General features: G+C 42.1%; 1 protein-coding gene across 3 annotated transcripts; it reads left to right on the forward strand.

Annotated features, from left to right (window-relative positions):
- Window positions 1-4,535: 4,535 nt before the first annotated feature.
- On the forward strand, window positions 4,536-13,710 carry LOC148041057 (leucine-rich repeat receptor protein kinase HPCA1-like). Of its 3 annotated transcripts, none has more exons than XM_087676206.1 (20): window positions 4,541-5,320; window positions 7,246-7,384; window positions 7,506-7,577; window positions 7,690-7,761; window positions 7,846-7,917; window positions 7,998-8,171; window positions 8,280-8,354; window positions 8,440-8,511; window positions 8,623-8,694; window positions 8,790-8,858; window positions 8,932-9,003; window positions 9,081-9,152; window positions 9,259-9,387; window positions 9,491-9,951; window positions 10,037-10,195; window positions 10,339-10,478; window positions 11,735-11,954; window positions 12,045-12,286; window positions 12,425-12,943; window positions 13,323-13,710. In XM_087676206.1, the coding sequence occupies exons 1-19, from the start codon at window positions 5,230-5,232 to the stop codon at window positions 12,896-12,898; spliced, it is 2,877 nt and encodes a 958-aa protein (XP_087532332.1). In that variant the 5' UTR covers window positions 4,541-5,229; the 3' UTR covers window positions 12,899-12,943; window positions 13,323-13,710. The 3 variants fall into 3 exon arrangements, with proteins under 3 accessions (XP_087532346.1, XP_087532332.1, XP_087532339.1); XM_087676213.1 differs by lacking the exon at window positions 4,541-5,320 and adding an exon at window positions 5,429-5,895; XM_087676220.1 differs by lacking the exon at window positions 13,323-13,710 and having other exon boundaries at window positions 4,536-5,320; window positions 12,045-12,278; window positions 12,425-12,612.
- Window positions 13,711-15,695: the final 1,985 nt, after the last annotated feature.

Genomic DNA, 15,695 nt, shown 5'->3' on the forward strand with positions numbered 1-15,695 from the left:
CTATCCCAATGGAGGGAACTTGCTCATAAAGACAATCATCTGCAAGTACATCAGAGGTAGAAGCATGTTGTAAAGGCTCATGAAACCTCAACAGACGGGAGGACATAAAGGCATCAACCAAGGATGCAAAAGCTCTCACATTAAGAAGAGTCATAGCCAACTGCATGACATAACCAACCACAGTACGGTAAAGCATAAGACATTTGTCATAAGAGCATATGGTATTCAGCCATGAAATTAGCCCATAACCATAATGGCAAACATGACTCTGTAGTACATCAGACCACGTAGTAGTATCCAAGTCAATGCAAGATCGGTAAGTGGCATAAGATCCTGCAATGGTCAAGCTCCAGGAGAAGCCCAAGTATCTGTACAACAGCATCCAAATAAGTGGCTCTGTAAATTACATGATAGTAGACAAAGTGCATAGCCGAGTAAGCATCAAGAGCAACTGCTCTCTGACCTGTATGGGCAAAAGCAACCCAACTAGCATAGAAGCTAGGCAACATTGAAGCAACAAAGCCATAACTGCTAAACCCAATCATTATCAAGAAGTCCACGGATCAAGGAGTAACCCGCAAAGAACCAAGCATCAATGAGCAACGAAAGCTCAATAACCAACTACCAAGACAATGGAGCAAGCACTGCTCAAACATGTATTTGCATCCAAGTAAATCCAAGATCCATAATCGAGGCATTAAGGGCCAAATAGCATCCAAGTTGCATAAGTGATAAGCCGACCAAATGCAAACTACTCCACAAAATTCTCAAATGCAAGTCGATTCAAGCCTAAACATCTGTCATACCACAGCCAAACCCAAAAGCATCCACATCAGACATCAGCCCCATAATGGGTAGCACGGGGCATAAACCTTGTCAAGTGAAATGCCAGTTGTAAAGAAAATGACAGTGAACCAAGAATTGAGCTCTACTCTTTGCTTAGAAGCATCTGGGAGCATAAACATCAAAGCGGCATCATCCAAATACATCAACATATCATCTTGAGTAGTCTGGAGCACCCGTAAACCATAGGCATAACCAAACTGGAGGTAAAATAACATGTCAACTAAGGTACCATAAATCCCAACTAAGAACAAAGTGTGCGCATCCAAATCAAGGCTCAATAGCTCTTAAATAGCATATCCGGGCATAAACCATGATGACTAAGCATCAATACATCCAACAGGACACCCGAATGTCAACAAAGAGCATTATGCATAAGCTGTCCCTGATAAAACCTTGCTGCCTAAACAATGTACAGCAGTAAATCCCTGCATAAATCGAGCTATGGAAGCTCAAAACAAGTCCCAAAGCATCTCAAAACATTGGGCAAACATCTCCAAAGCATTTGGGCATCAAATACCAAGCCTCAGGAGCATCACATAAGCTAAGAGCATGACATTTTCTTGTTGTAAATCAACTTAGATCTGTTGTAAAAATTTTGATGATCAAAATTTGGCAGATTTAACATCGCCATTGCATTTGGAGCATGCCAAAACCCCAAGTTAGACTCTTACCTTGCCTAAATCGGGTTCCAGATGACCGAGATATGAGAAAAAATTGGGATTTTTGAGCCAAATTTTGAAACAGTCGCAAAAAAAACGTGAGCTACTACTGTGAGGCCTGCTGGTTATGCTGAGGATAAGGGGGCAAATGGGGGCATAGGAGGTGTCCAATGAAGCCAAGGAACACCTACAAAGAGCCTATGAGGGCCGGGGAGAGATGGGAGATGAAATCTTACCTCGGGGGGAAGAAGCCATGGCTGGCATTGAAGCTCCAAGCTCTAGGTCTTCAATCCAGGCAAAAGTAATGCCGGCCAAGCTCCACGATCAAGCTCTGATCCAGAGCTCTGATACCAGTTGAAGGAGATGCAATGGTAGTGGAGAAAGAGAAGAGGAAGATGCGGGAGAGAAGAGCACACATAATATAGGTGCTGTCCAACTGAACTGATAGTCTTATTGCACTATCATATTATATATGAATAAATAATGGGCATATGAAGGGAAATAAAGGCCTCACTAAAGAAATCATGCTATTTCAATCCTGCTTTCTCTGCCACACCCACCATTGGATGCTGATAAAGAGGAGGATCTATTACAAATACTAGAGAGATAAGGAGAGAAAAGGTGGCTTTATAGAGCTAACCAATGAGCAGTCCTTGGAAGAAAGAGTATGTAAGGAATTGACCACAAGGCTTCAAAATAGGTGGATATATAGGCTTCTCAAAAAGGAGTGGTATAGGTACTCAGACGGGAGATGGTCAATCCATGAGGGGGACTGACTACAACATCCTTATAGAGATACAAAAGGAGCTTGTTGAAATAAAAAAGAAGGTATCCCCAGAGAATAGAAAGAGAATGGGCACCCTCTGCAATTTAGAAAGCTTATGGAAGAGTGCCTAAGGATAGAGCTGCACAAAGTTGTTCATCCCTTAAGGGGGGTACATTTTACTAATGGTATGTTAGTCGTAAAAAATGGGCTTAAGATGTTGCAACCCCCCAATCCAAGTTTATGGTTATTCCATTGAGGAGGCATAAAGTTGGATCTGTGTACACCCTTGTCTGAAAAACACAAGAGGTTTCTACTTAGTTTGACAGGGGGAGATCCTCTTAAGCTTAATGTGATTAGGGGATTTTTGCGATTACTCTTTATAAACGATAACTGCGAATAGTTTTGTTTATATCTATGGGGTCCGAGAGCGACCGGTAAGTCTACATTTGTGCAACTTTTAGAACATATATTAGGGGATGCAACATGTTCCTTGGATTTACTTAGATTGACTAATCGCTTTGAAATGAAAATAATACATGATTAAATATTAATTGCACTTCCAGATATACCTACAAAGGTAAATGATACGCAGTGTTCCATTATCAAGAAGATGATATCGGGCGATAAGCTTGTAGTGGAAATTAAAAATGGGTGTATTTATGTTGTACTCGTGATAGCATTACTACCGGTTACATCCAACACTATATGGATGGCTCAAGACCGAACCGACGGCTTTAGACGGTGCATACTATACCTACTTATGCCTAGGATGGCTATACGAAGAGACCCCTATTTACTTACAAAACTAAAAAAAGATGTGAGTGGGTTGGTTAATTGGGCACTTGATATGCTTGCCAAATGGTCTTGAATAGGGCAGAGTGTAGAAGCCATTAATGACCTAAGTGGAGGGGGCAAGAGATGTATCGGGTATACTGGAATGGTTGTTTAGCAATGTAAAGTATCACCCCCTAATGAAATACCACTAGGGGCCAAGAAGATACCCATACCTAGGTAAACGGGATTGAGCCCATCATTTACCTTTCATTTGGAGAAGTGCTCAATGACTCTCTAAGATCCCTAGGATATAGGGATATCGTCATAAAAAAGAAGATGAATGGAAGAATGGTAAAATGCATTAGTCTAAAAGAGGGGGAACCTATAAAAAGAAGCTTGCGGTCGGACATTGTGAAGTATTTGAAGGACATGGAGCCCTGGGAAGGGTTCTTTGATGAGTCACCATTAGGGGGGGATAGAAAGGACAACCATGACAAACAAGACAACCATGACGACTATGACGACCTTAAGATATCTGACAAGACTATCTACACTAAAAAAAATCAAATGATAATAGTCAATCCATTTGAAGGGGACAAAAAGGGAGGGATGGCACATTGGGACAATAGGCTATTAATGCTAGAGGAGAGACCATGAATTACAAAGGTCGATAGGATTTTTAGGAAAAAAAAGAATAGAGGGAGCCTTTCCTATCTAATTGAAGAAAAAGTGGGATATTTGATAGGGCAAGAAGCCCAGAAAATTGAAGAATTTCTATCAAATTACCCATGGTTAAAGGACACACTGTTAGACCAACATGAGGATTGGGCCATAGAACATATAGTAGATGAGGCCAAAATCATATTACAAGGGGATTACTCTATCATAGAGGAGGTAGAGAAGGTATACCAATCCATAGCAAAATCGCATACCGTTAGCTACCATCTATGCCGTGTCTCTCAACCACCATGGATGGGTTAAACTACTTGCTGGCTCTAGCCTTACAGCAATCTATTGAATAATTAAAGCTATCTCAAATGCAATTTCAAAGCCTTTTCGACCTAATAAATAGGGCAGCATCCCCAATAGTGGACATTGTTTATATGCTATTTAGGCTGTTTAGGAGGCAAGGTGAAGTCTTGAAAAAAAAAGCTATTCAGTCGGCTCGGGAACTTTTGCAGATTTATTGCTTCCTCGCCTCCATTTGCCAAAACTTTAGGACTCGCCAAGGTCTCAAGGCCTAGGCATGTTCGGCTCTAAACTTGCATGTGGTGTAGCTATGAGAGGGTGTCATTTTTTGTGGACGTGTAAAGGCCCAATATAGCCTATTATGCATCGCGTGGACTTTGAATTGATTAGGTCAAGTCTCGACTCTTGAAAGTTGACACCCGGTGAGAGAGCTTTGAGAAATTGGATGTATTCGACGGGAATCAAATAAATATCCTATACCCACATAGTAATGCTAGCCGAGCCACAGAGAGAGAGAGAGAGGGAGAGAGAGGGAGAGAGTGAGAGAGAGAACAAACCAGCCGGCCAGCTGACAGAGGCGTAGGTACTGCTGCCTTGCATTCAATCCTCTCTCTAGTCGAACCAGGCAACTGAGCTGGCGCATTTACTGAACGGGCCCCTGTTCCTCCTTTCACTCATCACCCACTTGCCATCGCCCACTTGCAAGTTGCCATCTCTCTCTCTCTCTCTGTGTCTCATTTTCAGTCCTGCCTGCTGCCCCTCTTGCCTCTCTCAAGACTCACCCCCCATATTAACCCTTAATCGCCCCACCACCATTTAATCTTAATTGCCCCCCCCATTGCACCTTAAGCTCCCCTTATTTGCCCCCACATTTGACCCCTAACTACCCCCTACTGCTGCCCCTCGTTACCCTTGCTTCCCTTGCCGCCCTCTCCCTTGCTATTTTCGTCCCCCTCTCACAAACTCATCGCTCCACTTGACCAGGTTATTTGCTGATTTTTCCTCCATCCTGATGTTTGTCCAGCAGCTCCTTCCCCCCCCCTTTGTCTATATCACCACCACCGGTGGCTATCCCTCTTCTCTTTCTACCTCCCTGCTCTGTCTCATCAGGCATTATTAGTGCAGTACATGGCCATACAGTGGTATCACAGGTCAATATGCTAGTGCAGTAGCATCACAGGTCCACCAAGTGTGTGACTCCTTGCTCCATCGCCAATGGCCGGTTCTGTGCGCTTAGACCTTCTCCATTACTGGATCCTCCTCTTACTTTGGCGCACAGCTCATGCTGCCGTTGACAATAATGACTGTACGTAACTTTTGTTTTAATTCTTCTCCCTGCTGTACGCGTTTAATATAATCCCCTTCATACACAAGAAGTTTAAGACCAATTCCCACTGTAATTCCCGGTATGCAGTGTCTCCCCAGCAGAAGCTCACGATGTCGAACACTATAGGGAAAAACGAGGGACAAGAGGCCCTATTCCCACGTGGGAAAATGTCAAAAACTTCTCGTTACATTAATGTAGTCACTGCACTAATATCAAGGGGATTGCACAATCGCACTAACATCCAAAAATCTATTTGGGAGCTATTGATCAGTTCTCCGATTGGCTTGTAAATATAACTTTGTCAATACTATTGTTATTCTGTGACAAACAATCTCTGGGTCAGCATATGGGTGCCCATTCCCAGTTAGCCTCGATGACACGAGTTGTGGTATCAGGAGCAGCTTTCCTTGTTTGAGTACTCTGAAGTTGTAGACGGCCTTGCAATCTCAATTGCTTTATGTTCTGTCAGTTGGATGAAGGAAGCCAGCCAGTCTGATACTGGATGCTTAGGATGGATGGTTTCATTCTAACAATCGACGAATTTCTTATATGAGGTATTTTGCCAGAACTATACTATTGAGCAAGGTGGTATAATGGTTGATCAGCGCACTCCAAAGCCTTTCATCTGATCCAATTTGCATCTAAAGAGAGGAACAATTCTATAGAAAATGACTCTTCTTATCAAGCTTCAGACATTCATATCTCAAAAGGCCAGTGACTCAATCTATAGATCAGTGATCTTAACCAAGCAGTCTTCACCACCCCCTTTATGGTCACAATTTGTGCTCGTGTCAAGGAAGGGAGATGAGTGCAGATGATCAATCATATGATTGTTGCTCTATGGATAGCATTGGCTCACTAGATGCCTGTGAGGGGATGGCTGGATAGTATGAGTCGTTGGATGGCTGTTAGGGGATGCAACTGCTTTGATGGGATTCCTAAGACAACAGCAGTCTCTTCTCAGATAGAAGGGCTTCATCAGAGCAAGCTCTACCACTGTCCATTGTGGCTGCCAGAAGATGCCAATGCAGGCTGGGAATTAATCACAAGCGTTGTTGCACAGGATTTCAACTTTGGGAATGAGACTTTCAACCCAGGAGGAGGGTCATTTTTATAGATGAGGAAGGAACAGTTGGTGGTGCTTAGACCCCCGATAGCAGTTTAGGTGGAAAGGGATGCTCAACCTCTTGCCTTTAGTACCATGACCAAGTACCTAGGAGGAGTGATTCCTCATGACGAGGAAGAAGCCTATCAGCATGTTTGGGATACTGAACTTGATACATGGTTGCAGGTCACACTAACAGGGATATTCTGTCCTTCACTTCAGTCATCATAATCAAGCCTGACCTGCAAATTTTCAGTCCAGATGTTGGAATTGTCATCTAAGAGAAGAGGATTTTGCATGGACAGTTTGACAGAAAGAGCCAGTGCCAAACATATATGAAAATATTGTGTGCTGTAAAGTTTGTATCAACTATGCTGGTCGCTTAGTTCATTCTCAAAAGTTTAAAAGCTTTGTGCGTTCTCCTTAATACAACATTAACATTGTTAGACTTTATCATTCCTCTCAAAGACAACTCTTAACATTCCCTCTTTTCATTACTTTTTTGGGCGCAGGCTGATTTTCCTGCCTTTTTTGAGGTTCATTTCTGAGGATGTGCTTTTGTTGTCAGAATTGCTAGCTTCGGTCCTGAGAATTTGATAATTGCTGAGAATACAGCAGTGGTCTGTTTGTGCTGCAAGTTATCTGTAACCATGTGTATTGCTGTTTGTATTGGAGTGAAGGCATGGAAGGGCTTCTGTGTTTCCTTTATCTTTTACATAGTGCAGAAATGAGCCATCTGTAGACTCTGCTTTATTTTTCAACAAATTGAGATTCTCATATTGAGTCTATTCTTCTGCAGTGAATGCATTGTTGGCATTGCAGATGTCATTGTCAAATTTCGGTTCGACAGGTTTCCAATGGGCTGGTGGTGACCCATGTGCATCCAAATGGCCTGGGATCAGTTGTGACAACTCTTCTCCACAAAGGGTAATCTCCATGTAAGTCTGCAAAGCATCATTCTGTGCGATAGTGTAAGCAACTGTGGATACACGCTGACAAAATAATATCATGGGACTATTGTTGTAATGATCACTTTCTAGCCAATGTTGTGTATTACAGAACACTAAACGGCCTGGGTTTGTCTGGAACACTTCCTTCAGATCTGAGCCTCTTAACTGCCCTGCAGACTCTGTAAGCCCCATGTGTTTATAGATGGTCCCCAGTCGGAGTCAGCTGTCCTCATAGGCTTAAAACCTTATTGTGTGATGCTCTCATACTGTGTGATGTTTGGATTAAATTGCAGGGATATGTCAGCCAATACATTGGGTGGTTCATTGCCTCCTCTGCTCGGGAAGCTTATCAGTTTGAAGCTTCTGTGAGTCAAGTTCAATACCTTTAAGGCTCTTAAAGCTCTTGGTTTTGGCTTCTTGCTGTAACATAACTTCATATTTTGTCTTAGGAGCCTGCAGTCCAATCAGTTCACAGGAAGCATCCCAGCAGAGTTGGGCCAGCTTCAAAATCTCACTCAACTGTATGTTTTGATGGCTTTGATGATCCAATGCTTTTTACAGTTTTTGTATTTTGATGTGCTTCTCTTGGAATTTCTCTCAGATCATTAAACAATAACAAGCTTCAAGGACCAATTCCACATGAACTCGGTCTGCTTAGCCAACTCTATTGGTTAGATCTTTCTTTCAATAATTTGGAAGGCACCATCCCTTACTCTTCAGATGGAAACAATCAAGTCCATGCAGGCCTTGACAATCTGACTGCAGCAGGACATTTGTAAGATGACTGCTTTATGCACTGTTAGCAGTATGATTTTGGCAACTATGTTTTTTGGCAATATCATTGATGTGTAAAAAATGCTTGACTTTTACTGCATCATTGCAGTCATTTGAACAACAACAATTTACGTGGTGCTATTCCAGACACTTTATGCCACTCTGATATGACCTTGATCCATCTGTAAGTCCCATAGGTTTGTGGTTTCTGTATCTGGTTTTATGTCGATGATGATCTGAAACCTTCTGGTTGTTGCAATGTGGCCAAGGCTTCTGGATTCTAACCGGTTGTCTGGTAGAATACCAAGCGGACTTGGACTCTGCTCAAATCTTATTATTCTGTGAGTTCATGATGTTGTACGATTTTCTGGCTGTTACTAGCTGGATGTAGACAACTTGCCTACACCTATCATGTTGGACTTTTCTTAGCCATGCTTACTCTTCAACTGTAGGAAGCTCAACAACAACAGTTTGATGGATACAGTTCCTCAGGAGATCGGTCAATTGAGTCAATTGAGTGAATTGTAAGTTTTCCTTGCCTTCATGTTTTCCACAATCGCATGTGTGGGCTTATTGTTGAAATTTTGTTCATTCTTGTTTCCCTGTTGTGTGTATGCAGGCAGATGGGTGGAAATCAGCTCACTGGTCCTCTGCCTAATTTATCGACACTTAGTCACCTGAATCTTTTGTAAGAGGCACATAGTCAGAAATTATGAATCGCTTGTTATGTCTTTTTCCCCTAATATTTTTTATTTTCACAGGGAACTCAGTAACAACTCATTTGATGAAGCTTTTCCAACATGGTTGTTGTCTCTTGAGAGCCTAACCGACTTGTAAGTTAATGCTCCCAGGTTGCCTTATCAGTTTAACATGTTAATACTCGTTCTGATGATTTTCTCACATTTCATAGGAGCATGCAACACACATCAGTCAGTGGGCAGGTTCCAGCTTCCCTGTTTGGAATGCCATCTCTTGCTACAGTGTAGGTGTTTGATTGAAGCTCCAGGATATCCTTTATGGCCAATTTAATTCCATTGCTACACCCTTTCCCTAAATCTCTTTTTTTTTTTGGGGGGGGGGTTGTAAAGGAGGCTTAGCAATAACAACATTAATGGCACACTCGACCTTAGTGAGGCTGGTGATCAACTTTCTTTGGTATCCCTGGAAGATAATGAAATTGAAAATCTTAATCCAGGAAGATACAGGTCAGAACTTAGGTATGTATGCGAACATTCCTCTCTTTAACTGATGTACAGCAGCCTCAATGAACAGTTTTGGAGTTGGGGAGATTTTTCAGGCAATACTGAGGCCCTAAAGCAGACTGCAGGGTAATCCTCTTTGTGAAGGCAGCAGTACGCTTGTCACAAGGGTGTGTTCCAGTGCTCCATCAGCTCCAGTTACTGAAAGCAGCAATGCATGTCCTGGAATAGAGTGTGAATCTGATCACGAAGTGGATCCTGTTGATTGCACTTGTGCTATCCCTTACCAAGTAGAGTTAATATTTGGAGCACCCTCCTTCACAGTCTTAAGTAATACCACCCTTGCAGCACTCATCACTGCAATTTCGGACCTGCTAGATGTGGATCAAAGGCGGATATCTGTGTCCTCCGGTTCTTTCAATTCTCAAAATCAACTGTTTATTGACTTGATGATTTTTCCAATCAGTGAACGCTTCAGCAGTGATGATATAAACAGAATGGCTACCTCACTGCTGCATAACTTCACTAATCTTCCCCGTAACTTTGGACCCCCGCCTAAAATTGAGGCTGCTAGTTATCCTGGTAACTTTGTTTTGCAAGGTTTCGTAATCATGATTTTACAGCATTTGAGTATAGTTTAAAACTATTTTTGGGTTCTCCCTGACAGGAGGAGGAAGCCCATCAAATTCTGGGCTGAGTCACAATGCGAAGATAGGAATTGGAGTGGGAACAACATCTGTGGTTCTAATTATTCTTGCAGTGTGCCTATTTGCGTATTTGCAAAAGCAACGGGCAGATAAAGCAAGGCAGTTAAGCAAGCCGTTTGGTAATAACAGCGAAACATTTTCATGCCCTTCTTTCATGCATTACATATTCATCAGAAGGATACATTCTGTTAAGAGCATTGCTATTAAATGCTACGTGATACATAGTTCTTCTAATGTGTCTTTCTTCTGTTTTGAAAACCAGCCTCATGGGGGGGAAGCAAGGGGGAGAGCGGTGCTGCTCCTAAACTGAAGGGAGCCCAAATATTTTCTTACAACGAGTTAAAAAAAGCCACAAACAACTTCAGTGAAACCAATCAGATTGGTTCTGGAGGCTATGGAAAGGTGTCTCTCTCTCTCTCTCTCTCTCTCTCTCTCTCTCTCTCTCTGTGCGTGCGTGTGTTGGGGGGGGGAGTGTTGTGTGTGCATGCCCTGGGTCTGTGATTGTGTGTGTGTGTGTGTGTTTGCACCATTAGCAAAATTCGATCCTCTTCTGCTGCTGCTTGTCATGCCTGGCAACAAATATTTCTCATCTGCTGTAAACCTTACCCTGTTTCACTGCCCTTCCCTGCATTGGTGAGCAAGTGTAACGTGGACATCAACAATGCTTTTACTGAGGTTTATACTCATTGCATGTTAAAAGAACCCTATTTCTTCAAATAAGGGGTGATTAACCTTGGTGTTCTGAATGTGTATTGTAGTGTGAACACATCATATTACTAATGAGAACTGATAAACTAGAGAATTCCAAACCCCACCTAACAAGGTGGACCAGTCAAGGATACTGTAAAGCATCAACTGCACCTAGCTAGGTGTGATGAGCCTTTTTAGGTTGTGTGGTCAGGTTTGCCAATTGCCATGCTATTGCATGGCTCACAAACACATGATCCCTTATGTAATGTGAATACTTGACCCTCATTGACTTGGCAGTACATTATCTAGAACCTACCACGTACATTGAACTCTGGATGAGTTGGGTATCACTCTCCTGTTGACTTGATGGTTGGTCATCCAGAATCACCTTCTCTTTGGAGGCTCCCAACTCTCCACTAACCTTGCTTTTGGTACATTCTGTTTTTCCTTTTCGATGGCCTTAGGTTGCAGCTTCTGAAGATGAGCACCTGGGAGCTATTTTCCAATGCACTTGACTTGCCTGGTCAACCTGATGTAACTTAGTTTTAGCAACTCTGGTTTTCCTACCCTGATAGAAAGGTAAAACGTGTAGACAGAGCAGAGCTTACACCCAAACTATCATGTATTGGGTGTCATTCAAGTTCATGTAGCTAGTGTGTGTTAGCCCCATCGCTTACTTACAGAGGACCAGGATTCAGACCCCATTCACTGCATTGGCTTGGTGGTTGGCATGTAAATCCCATTGTTTTCATGGAACAAATTATGCCATGTCGTAGAGGTTTAATGTCCAACTAGTCGCACAAGTGGGGTGATATCAATTTTGGTTTAGCTCACAGAAGTTGAGGTCAGGTGGCCACTCCAGAGGAATGGCTCTTCCATGTGGACTACCTCCCATGAAGACATCTTTTCACCTTAAGCAGTTTCCATGGTCTAGGTTTGTACACTCACTCAAAATGCAATTATTTCAGGTTTACAAAGGTATACTCCCAACTGGAGAGCAAGTTGCCATAAAAAGGGCTCAAAAGGATTCCGTGCAAGGTGGATCAGAGTTCAAGACTGAGATTGAGCTCCTTTCACGTGTGCATCATAAAAATGTTGTTGCCTTGGTTGGATTTTGCTTTGAACAAGGAGAGCAGATGCTTGTGTATGAGTACATGGCAAATGGAACGCTCAGAGAGAATCTTTTGGGTAAAATTTTACTACAATGACAAGCATAAACTACAACAGCTCTTTAGAAGTTTCTCTGGTTCTTCTTATGTATTGGCAAAACACTTGCAGGTCGCAGTGGGATTAAACTGGACTGGCATCGGCGTCTCATGATTGCTGTAGGTGCTGCGAGGGGTATAACGTATCTCCATGAACTTGTTAGCCCTCCTATCATTCACAGAGACATTAAGTCCACTAATATTCTTCTTGATAGCAAGAAAATTGCGAAAGTAGCAGATTTTGGTTTGTCAAAAGTTGGACCCAGTGAGGATAGTGGAAAGCAGCATGTTTCAACTCAAGTCAAAGGTACTCTGGTATGTACCTTTCTATGTGTTCATGTATGTGGCAATGCTTGACCTGTAAATTCTAAACATGTCCCAATAACCTACTTGTCAATGGTAGAGCTTCTAGAAAGTAGTCTAACCTGAATGAGATGTTTGTAACTGCTGCAGGGATATTTAGATCCAGAATATTATACGTCTCAGCAGTTAACAGAGAAAAGTGACGTCTATAGTTTTGGAGTGGTGCTGCTTGAGCTACTTACTGCAAGAGCTCCAATTGAACGTGGCAAGTATGTGGTGCGAGAAGTAAAGGCAGCCATTGAGAAAGATGGTCTGAATGCATTGCGATCAATGTTGGATCCTCGAATCAGAGATGAGACCCTGTCTGAACTAAGCTCGTTTGTCCGCGTTGCACTCTCATGTGTGGAGGAATCAGCCTCAAACAGGCCGTCCATGGGTGAGGTTGTTAAGCAGCTTGAAGAGATAGCCGGGAATGACTACCCTGAATCTAGTTCTTCTACCATTGAAGTTGAGAAGGAGAAGCGGCTTCGTCATCCTTATGGCTCAGACTCTGATTACTTGCATACTTCGGCAGATTCATCTGATCGTTCCTTCCCCAACAGTGGTGGTCATATGCCTCCCTGATAACAGTTCCAAATAATGTTGCAATGACCATATATGTCAGATTTGGTCCGTTGTTTGTTCCCTTATCATATGCAGTCTATGCATTTGACAAAATCTGCATTCTTCAGATTTGTTGCTGTATGCTCATGCAGTCTCTGGAGTCTGGTTAAAAATATGCCTTACCATCTTTGTTATCTGCATAGATGCATATAGGATACAGGCCTGAAAAGAGTCCGGGGTAAGAGGATTAGATTGCATGATTGTTGGGAGACGCATCTAAGACTTACTTTCGTATTTGTAGGAAGTTGTTTGTGTGTTTAGGTTGAAGTTGCACCTACAATCCCCAGTGCAGGGACCGAAAGTTATGCAACAAAGAGGCTCTTCATAAGATAAGTCGAGGTCAGTTGTGTACCTTACTGACTGTACTCAGATGGTTTGCCTGCAGATATGCATTAAACAGGCGATCCAGCAAGTCAGCAATGATTGACTGAAAACTGTCAGGTGCTTGCATTGTGGGACAGCTTCATGGGGAACTCGGCAGGGTGACTGACTTGGTGGAGTTTCATTGAGCACCTCTGTACATTGTGTACGAGCTATTTTGTAGATAAGTCTGGGGGCATCATGCTCTAGCTAGGATCCTATTTTCTGTAAGTCGGGAATAACATCAAATACAGGGAGCTATTTGTATGCTCATGGCTACTAAATTCATTCTCTCTTACAGCTATGGAGCACTGAGTTTTCTGATCAGTGTCCACAAGGGAAGAGTCTGGTAAAGATACAAAACAATCTTTAACCTAATATTCATTTATTCTGGCATGGAACAGATTCTAGGAGATTGTCTACCAGATTTGCAACATCAAAGTTTAAATAGAGTGAACACTTTTATTGAGCTCACCTCTTACACATCAGGAATTGAAGAGTTTGAGCTGTGTGCGAGCTCATGGGTGCAAAAATTAAGGGCTATCAAAAATGACTAATTGATTGAGAGAAAACTGGATAATGTAAAAGTTATGTCATTGCAAATAAAGATATAATGTGCCCATTGGAAGCTGAGGGCTGTGTTAAAAATTTGTCATTGGTTGGGAGGGAGGAGGAATGGATGATGTACTCTTATATAAGAAAGATGGAAATGTGCCCATGCAAAAGCTGAGGGTTGTATGTGTGCGCGTGTGTGTTTTGGGGGGTGTGGAGGGGCAGCGAGAGCGAGGGGGAGAGAGAGAGAGGTGTCTTTATATGCTTATCTTAGGCTCCACCCTTCCAAGCCGGCTTTGGCATATCCTTGTCAAACCTTGGGCATGAGAGCTATTGCCCTTGGCATTGATGGGAAGCTATCATTGTTGCTCTTCACTGTTGTGATTGATGGGAAGCCATCATTGTTGCTCCTCTTTACTGTTGTGAAGTCTGTTGTATCTTGTCATATTGCACACTAGTGGACTATATTGTAAACGAGTGGAATTCATCGTATGAACTAGTGGCATCAGCATCCATACTACCATTGTGATGTTTTGTTGTCATGGTCTCTGATCTTGTGCTTGTGTTGGCATTTGTGTTACTCGTTTTACCACATCCATGTATGTGGGTGCATGGTCAGCAAATTAAGGGGTATGAAACTTTTTTAGGTCTACTACCGTAGCTTCATATTGTCAATACTACCATTTTCCATTGTAATTGATTTGTTTGTCTAAACCCAAGGTGCGCTTGTGACATTCTTTTCCACTAGTCTATACATGGACTACTATGTGCCATCCTTGAGAATAGCATCCATTTCATCTTCATAGCATCTAACTAGCGTGAATGTACACTAACTTTCTCAGTTGGCGTGATCGAATTGTCTTTGCTCATCAATCCTTGGCACATCCTTGCCATGGTACCTCTAGGTTACCATATTGATGGTCTTAACAACCCATTTAGGCATGCTTTTTCCATCTCTATCTTCATTTCTACATGTGTTGGTTTGAGTTGGTTGTACTTTACATTCTTCAACATTGTTCTCTCTTGGAATCCTCAACATATTCTCTAAAGTCTCTACGTGTGTTGGTTTGAGTTGGTTGTACTTTACATTCTTCAACATTGTTCTCTCTTGGAATCCTCAACATATTCTCTAAAGTCTCATATGCATCCTCCATTTCAAATTGTGCAAGCTCATAAAGCACTACATCATCCCTAGTAACAACCTTGAGGAATTGGGTCAAAGAATTTGCATCATTCCTTTTCATTGATTACAACCAATCAAAATTCTTAAGAATGCTTTTATCCTATCAAATGCTTCGGATTTGGTGATGTTTGGTTGCTTCTCAAACATTCCAAGGCATCTTATATGCAAAATGTATATGTAGGATATTCATTGGCTATTTGCATCGTTACAATAGTAGTTTCATGACATGCTTGCTTAAATGTCTTCTTTTAGCATAGTTTTTCTTTCATCAATCTTATTTTACAATAGGTAGCTTGGGGTGTGGTTCAATACACAATTGGCCAGCTTTGGCGTGGTTTTTCACCCACGTGTAAAGCTGTATCCTCCAAGGGTGCAAGACGGACGCAAGTTAATGAAATTTATTAAAGGGTAGCATGTTGTATTTCCTAAAGAATCTTATGTTGTAGTGGATTGTATTTCATGAATTTCTCATGTCGAATGCTCTCTTGCACAATTTGATGTGTTTCATTGAAGGAGATGTGCTCCCCTTGATTTGATCTCAAGGATCTCTCACTTCTAGTCAAGTATCTCCACTATAACTAAGCTAACCTTCAACCAAGTAAATACACAGACTTAACATAGACTTATTCTTATAGTGAAGATTCATGTGAACCTAGAATGTGC

The sequence above is a fragment of the Lygodium microphyllum genome, chromosome 1, assembly GCF_053477565.2.
Source record: "Lygodium microphyllum isolate KBCC chromosome 1, Lygodium_microphyllum_v1.1.10, whole genome shotgun sequence".
Classification (NCBI taxonomy): Eukaryota; Viridiplantae; Streptophyta; class Polypodiopsida; order Schizaeales; family Lygodiaceae; genus Lygodium; species Lygodium microphyllum.

Bases quoted from the DNA above. Each gene is read 5' to 3' on its own strand.
- LOC148041057 (XM_087676206.1), top strand. From the start codon at position 5,230: ATGGCCGGTTCTGTGCGCTTAGACCTTCTCCATTACTGGATCCTCCTC. The intron at 8,172-8,279 runs GTAAGATGACTG...GCATCATTGCAG, and splicing joins CTGACTGCAGCAGGACATTT to TCATTTGAACAACAACAATT. The intron at 9,153-9,258 runs GTAGGTGTTTGA...GGGGTTGTAAAG, and splicing joins ATGCCATCTCTTGCTACAGT to GAGGCTTAGCAATAACAACA.